This window comes from Eimeria acervulina, genomic scaffold (assembly GCF_000499425.1).
Source record: "Eimeria acervulina Houghton genomic scaffold, Eah_scaff1017, whole genome shotgun sequence".
NCBI lineage: Eukaryota > Apicomplexa > Conoidasida > Eucoccidiorida > Eimeriidae > Eimeria > Eimeria acervulina.
Window position 1 is genome coordinate 560 of NW_013550426.1, and position 6,820 is coordinate 7,379.

The 6,820-nt window shown below is 52.0% G+C and overlaps 2 protein-coding genes across 2 annotated transcripts in view; both read left to right on the plus strand.

Moving 5' to 3' along the window:
- Nucleotides 1-52: 52 nt before the first annotated feature.
- On the plus strand, nt 53-2,562 carry EAH_00053940 (hypothetical protein, conserved; the record flags this gene model as incomplete). Its single annotated transcript, XM_013397824.1, has 2 exons — nt 53-1,117; nt 2,371-2,562. 2 exons carry the CDS (start codon nt 53-55, stop codon nt 2,560-2,562), a joined length of 1,257 nt encoding a protein of 418 aa, XP_013253278.1.
- A 3,281-nt stretch (nt 2,563-5,843) lies between these two features.
- EAH_00053950 (hypothetical protein, conserved) overlaps nt 5,844-6,820 on the plus strand; it is a gene marked incomplete at both ends in the record, with an annotated part of 1,836 nt that continues 859 nt past the window's right edge. Inside the window, one exon of the mRNA XM_013397825.1 lies at nt 5,844-6,661. Within this exon, the coding sequence (XP_013253279.1) occupies nt 5,844-6,661 (818 nt within the window). The remainder of the gene's footprint in view (nt 6,662-6,820) is intronic.

Here is a 6,820-nt window from a genome sequence, read left to right on the forward strand (position 1 = left end):
CCGCAGCAGCAGCAACAGCAGCAACAGCAGCAGCAGCAGCAGCAGCAGCAGGATGTCTTATAACGATTGGCCTCCCTACCGGGAGACAGAGCTGCGAAGAGACAGCCTAAGAAGCTTCATAGACTGGGGCTTTCTTTACAGACAGCCCCTGGATTCTGCTGCTGCTGCACTTGAGTATTTTTCTTTAACACCTTTCTATGCAGAGGTTAGAGCAGATTGTGCTGCTGCTGCTGCTGCTGCAGCTGCTGCTGCTGCTGCTGCTGCAACCGGTAGTAGCCCCGCGGGGCCGCTGCCCCCACAAGCAACAACAACAGCAGCTGCTGCTGCTGCAGCTGCTGCAGCAGGGGACGGGGGCCCCTCACCCCCGCTGCTGCGGCAGCACTTGCTGCTAAACGAGAGAGTAAGACAAGGAGAAGCAATAGATATTGAAAAGGAGACAGGGTTATGTTTTACTGTAGTTATAGACAACCTGAAGAGCATACAAGAGGGGGCCCCTGCTGCTGCTGTTCCGGACCAGGAGCAGCAGCAGCAGCAGCAGCAGGGGCAGCAGCAGCAGCAGGGAGAGCAAACTGCAGCAGCAGCAGCACTTCTTGCTGCACGCTGCAATTACTATCGATTGAAGAGTCTCTTCGTAATAGGTTTAATAGAAAGGAAACAGAATATACACGGCTTAATACAGCAGCAGCAGCTGCGTATTTATGCTATAATCGGTGGTAGGGTGTATCGGCAGCCCCCTATTCGAGATGCTTTGCTGCAGCGTCTTGCTGAAGCGGTAGAGGACCTCTCTTGCTGCGCTGATTTGCTGCTGCTGCAGCTCTGTCGCTGGTCGCTGCCTGTCGGCTTCTCCTGGAGGGGGCCCCTCTCAGCTAAAAAGAGACTCCAGGCAGACACTGCAGCAAACAAATACTGCGCAGACGTGCTGCAGCAGCAGCAGCAGCAGCAGCAGCAGGAACAGCAACAGGAACAGGAACGGCAGCAGCAGGAGAAGCAGCATAAAGGAGAGAACACTCACCTTCAAGAAGACAGCAGCAGCACAGCTACCAATCCCAGCAGCAACAGCAACTCCAGCAGCAGCAGCAACAGCAGCAGCAGCAGAAGCAGCAGCAGCAGAGTGCGGGTAATATACGGGCGGCCTACTTGCAGTGCTGCTGTTAGAGTAATTGAGGAGGAGACAAAAAGAATAGCAAACGAAATGCAGCACAATGAAGTAAAAGCAAAACAGATTTGCTGCTGCTGTCTCTGTCTCTCTTTCTCTGTCTCTCTCTGTCTCTGTCTCTCTCTGTCTCTCTGTCTCTCTTTGTCTCTGTCTCTCTCTCTCTCTGTCTCTCTCTCTCTGTTTCTCTCTCTCTCTCTCTCTCTCTGTCTCTCTGTCTGTTTGTCTCTGTCTGTTTGTCTCTGTCTCTCTTCGTCTCTGTCTCTCTTCGTCTCTGTCTCTCTTCGTCTGTGTCTCTGTTTGTCTCTGTCTGTCTGTCTCTATCTTTCTGTCTCTATCTGTCTGTCTCTATCTGTCTGTCTCTCTTTGTCTCTCTGTCTGTCTCTGTCTCTTCGTTTGTCTCTCTTTTTCTCTGTCTCCTTCTCTTTATATTATTTTATTTTGTTTTTGTTTGTCTTTGTTTGTTTATATTTATATTTTTATATTTATTTATTTGTCTGGACATTTATTATTTATTTGTTCTTTATTTATTTGTCTGTCTCTTTTTATTTATTTGTCTGTCTCTTTTTATTTATTTGTCTCCGTTCGGCTGTCTCCTTTGTCCGCTCTCTTTGTTTGTTTGTCTCTTCTTTTTGTTTATTTATTTTTGTTTATCTTCTGTCTCCTCCTCAATCTTATTTATTTATTTATTTATTTATTTATTTATTTATTTATTTATTTATTTATTTTATTTTATTTATTTATTTTATTTTATTTATTTATTTATTTGTTTATTTTGTTTATTTATTTTATTTATTTTTATCTGTCTCTCTTTGCTGTCTCCTTTTGTTGATATTTTTGTTTTATTTGTCTCTGCTTATCTCTCTCTTCTTGTTTAATTTATTTGTCTCTGTTTGTTTAATTTATTTGTCTCTCTTTGTTTAATTTATTTGTCTCTGTTTGTTTAATTTATTTATTTATTTATCTGTTTATTTTTCTGTCTCTGTCTATTTGTTTTCTTCTGTCTTTCTTTGTTTATTTTGTTTGTCTTTGTTTATTTGTGATCTCATCTGTCTCTCTTTGTTTATTTATTTAATTTTATCTGTCTCCTTTTGTGTCTCTCTCCTTTACTGTCTCCTTTTGTTATTCTGTTTTTAGCTGCATTTTATCTTGCTGCCTGTGTAAGCCTTCTGCTGCTGCTGCTGTTGCTGTTGCTGTTGCTGTCGCTGCTGCTTCAGGTGCAGCGGGAGGCCTTAAGACGAGACTGGGGAGAGGCAGCAGCAGCAGCAGCAGCAGAGGCCGCGCAGCTGCAGCAGCAGCAGCAAACTGTAGGGATGCTCAGGTCTCTGCTGCTGCAGGCAGCACCAAACCCTCAAGAGGCGTTGATGCTGCTGCAGCAGCTTAAACCTCCAGCAGCAGCACACCCGTAGCAGCAGCAGCAACACCAATAGAAGCAGCAGTAGCAGCAGCAGCAGTAGCAGCAGCAATAGAAGTGCTGCTGCTGCTGCAGTCAGCCCCACGTCCTAGAAAACGGCGTTTGGCGCTGTGGCAGCAGCTGGAGGCTGCAGCAGCAGCACAATCACAGCAGCAAGACCACCTGCTGCAGCTGCTGCTGCAGTCGTCGCTGTTGCTGCTGCAAGTGCTGCTGCTGCTGCTGCAGCAGCACCACTGCAGGGGCCCCTAGTGAGTTTGTCCGAAGCCGTCTGCTAGGATATTGTTTTAATATGTATTAATTGTTTAAGAGAAGCAATAATAAATATAAATAAATTAAAATAGCTGCAGCATTTATATAGGGGGGGCCCCCCCCAGGGTGTCTGCTGCTGGGGGCCCCCCGAGTGTTGTGCGTTGCTGCAACTGCAGCAGCCGCAGCAGCAGCAGCAGCTCAAACATCGTTTCTATTTTCTTTTTATGAAGTAAATAAATACAAGAATATAATTAAAATAATATAATTAGCTTAGGGGCCGCCTAGAAGTTGTCTGTCATTAAACCCTCCTTGCTGTTGCTGCATAGGGGGGCCCCCTCTCTTCTTTATCTATTGCTGTGTTGAGGGGCCCCTGACTTCTTTTTACAGCAGCACTTAAGCTGCATTTATAATAATTATTTAATTGTTTATCTATCGAGCAGCTCTTACACTCTTGTTACTTTCTACTTCTTCTCTCTCAGCAGCAGCCCGGGGGCCCCCCTGTACCCTCTTTATAATTTATCAGCAGCAGGGGGGCCCCCCTGTACCCTCTTTATAATTTATTTTGCTGCTGGGGGCCCCAGGGGGCCCCCCACTGCTACCGCTGTTACTATGGCTTTCAGATTCTTCTCTCTGGGGGCCCTCGTAGGCTGCTGCAGCACCTCTCTTTTCGCTTTGCTTAACGCTGAGTACAATCAAACCCTAAGCCGCTCCTTCTACGCAGCAGCAGCAGCAGCAGGGGGCCCCCAGGGGGCCCCCTATGAGGGGGCCCCCCAGGGCTCTATCTTTAAGACTGCCCTGCAGCAGCAAACCAACCGAGCTGTTCTTGCTGCAGCAAAATTCATTATACCCCTCACAGCGCCGGGGGGCCCCGGGGATGACCCCAGCAGCAGCAACAGCTGCTGCAGCAGCAGCGGCTGCTGCTAAGCAGCAGCAGAAACCTCTGAAGACGGTACTGCAGTAAGCCGTTCTAGGATTCAGCGGCAGCAGCAACAGCAACTGCAACAGCAGCAAAAAGGGTGGCAGCAGCAGCTTCAGCAGCTGAGAGGGAACAAGCACTGATGTTGATCCTGCTGCAGCAGCTGCTGCTGGAGTCTGGAGGAGAACCTACAACAGATGCAGTAGCAGCAGCTGCTGCTGCTGCCCTTGCAGCAGCAGTTCTGCACCCGCACCAGCAGCAGCTGCTGTTGTTGCTGTAGCACTTTGCTGCTCTTGCTGCTGCTGCTGCAGCAACAGCAGCAAGGCTCTGCTAGCAGCACTTCTAACATTTGTTTATGTACACCGCAGCGCAGCGCTGAGGTGTCTGTACACCCAAATTAACCAGTGTGTGCATCAGTTTCTTCTAAGGCCCTCATGCGTGCTGCTGCTGCTGTTGTTTAGTTGCTGCTGCTGCGGCTCAGTCGTTGCTGATGCTGCTGCTGCTGCTGCTCCTTTGTTGTTTCTGCTGCTGCGCCGCTGTCGTTGTCGTTGCTTTTGTTGCTGCAGCCGTTGCAGCAGCTGTTGCTGCAGCTGTTGCTGCAGCTATTGCTGCAGTTTGCTTAGTGTAGGTTCTCTGGGGGCCCCAATCAGTCACCTTTAATTCAATTTCTCTGCTGGGGGGGCCCCTGCCTATACACCGCAACTATACCCTTAACATATAGAGGCTTAGCAGCGATGATATGTTCATTCACTTTTACTACTTTCTTCCCAGGGGCCCCCAAGGGCCCCACAGGGGCCCCCAAAGGGCCCCCCAGGGGCCCCCAGGGGGCCCCCAAGGGCTTCCCAGGGGCCCCTGGGAGCCCCCCTTGGGGGCCCCCCAGGGACATCCCTTTAGGGTCTTTGCGTTGCTGCTACAGGAGGGTCCCCCCTATGGTGCTGTTCTTGTTTTTGTTAGCTGAGGCGGTGTATCTTTTAACTTCAAACATTAAACAAAAACCAAATGCAAACCTCTTCTAGGGTCAGGGGCCCCCTGGGGGGGCCCCCCAGTGGGGGCCCCCAGGAAGGGGCCCCCAGAAGGGGTCCCCATGGGGGGCCCCCAGAAGAGGCCCCCAGGGGGGGCCCCCAGAAGGGGCCCCCAGCTGGTTGGGGGGCCCCAGGGTAAAATATGGGGGCCCCAATCAGTCACCTTTAATTCAATTTCTCTGCTGGGGGGGCCCCTGCCTATACACCGCAACTATACCCTTAACATATAGAGGCTTAGCAGCGATGATATGTTCATTCACTTTTACTACTTTCTTCCCAGGGGCCCCCAAGGGCCCCACAGGGGCCCCCAAAGGGCCCCCCAGGGGCCCCCAGGGGGCCCCCAAGGGCTTCCCAGGGGCCCCTGGGAGCCCCCCTTGGGGGCCCCCCAGGGACATCCCTTTAGGGTCTTTGCGTTGCTGCTACAGGAGGGTCCCCCCTATGGTGCTGTTCTTGTTTTTGTTAGCTGAGGCGGTGTATCTTTTAACTTCAAACATTAAACAAAAACCAAATGCAAACCTCTTCTAGGGTCAGGGGCCCCCTGGGGGGGCCCCCCAGTGGGGGCCCCCAGGCGTTGATAGTGTAGGCCCCCAAGGGGGGCCGCCAGGTGTCTGTAGGGGGGCCCCCACGGGGGGCCCCCAAAGGGGCCCCCAGGAGGGGCCCCCAGAAGGGGCCCCCAGGAGGGGCCCCCAGGAGGGGCCCCCAGCTGATTGGGGGGCCCCAGGGTAAAATATATTTGAATTTGTGAAGGTACGTAGGCCGCATTTGTTTTTCTTTTCGTGTTAATGTTTATTAATTAAACTAATTAAATCAAACATTACTTTATATTCATGTGCTGCTAGGAGGGCCCCCATCTGCTGCAGCAGGAGCAGTACCCTGGGGGCCCCCTTAGTGCTGCTGTGATGCATGCAACACCTCTAAACCTAAACCCTAAGCCCTAAAACAACAAAGAAGAAGCGCAGTTAGCAATATAGACTTCTCTCTGTCTCCCCTGGGGGCCCCCAGAGTAACAAGGGGGGCCCCGCTGGGGCCCCTGTGCAGCAGCACAAACTGGCAGCTCTTTAGGGGCCCCCAGGGGCCCCTAGCTGCAGCATGGAGGGGCCCCAGGGAAGCAGCAGCAGCAGCAGCAGCAGCAGCAAGCTAGCTGCAGAGACACAAGCAGCGGCAACAGCAACAACACACGCCGCCGAGCTAAGAACAGCAACAGCAGCGGAAGATGCAGCAGCAGCAGGAGTAGCAGCAGCAGACGCAGCACCAACAGCAGCTGCAGCAGAAGCAGCAGAAGCAGCAGCAGCAGCAGCAGCAGCAACGAGTTGCTCAGAAGATGATGAACCAGAGTTGGTGGCTGTTCGCCTACCTGTAGCCTCAGTGCTGCGGCCCCACACCCCACAGCCCCTCAAAGCTTTTGTTGCTGCTGCTGCTGCTGCTGCTGAGAAGCAGCAGCAAGCACATGATGGCACCGCAGCAGCAAATCCGTCCTCATCGCTCGTGAAGGAGCTGCAGCAAAACGCAGGTGCTCAGTTAGCAGCAGCAGCAACAACAACAGCAGCAACAACAACAGCAGCAGCAACAACAACAACAGCAACAGCGGTAGCAGCAACAGCTGCAACAGAAGCAAGCCCCTGGGGTGATATCCATTCTTCGAAGAGAAGGAAGGGAGAGCAGCAGCAACAGCAACAGCAGCAGCAGCAGCTACAGCAGCAGCAGCAGCAGCAGCAAGTCGTGATGCCGCTTGCAGGTGCTTCAGCTCCGCAAGCAGCAAACTCCATCAGTGCTATTGATGCAGCAGCAGCAGCTGCTGCTGCTGCTACTTCAGCTTTTAAGATCTCAGCAGCAAGACCAGAAGCCACGCTACCTGCAGCAGCAGCAGCAGCAGCAACAACAATAGAAGCGACAACTGCCACGCGCGAGTCCGCAGCAGCAGCAGCAACAGCAGCAACAGCAACAGCAGCAGCTGCTTTTCCAGCAGCAGCGGCAGCAAAAGGAGCAGCAGGAGCTACGGCGAAGCCAGCAGCCGCAGCAGCAACAACAACAGCAGCAACAGCAACAGCAGCAACAGCAGCAGCAGC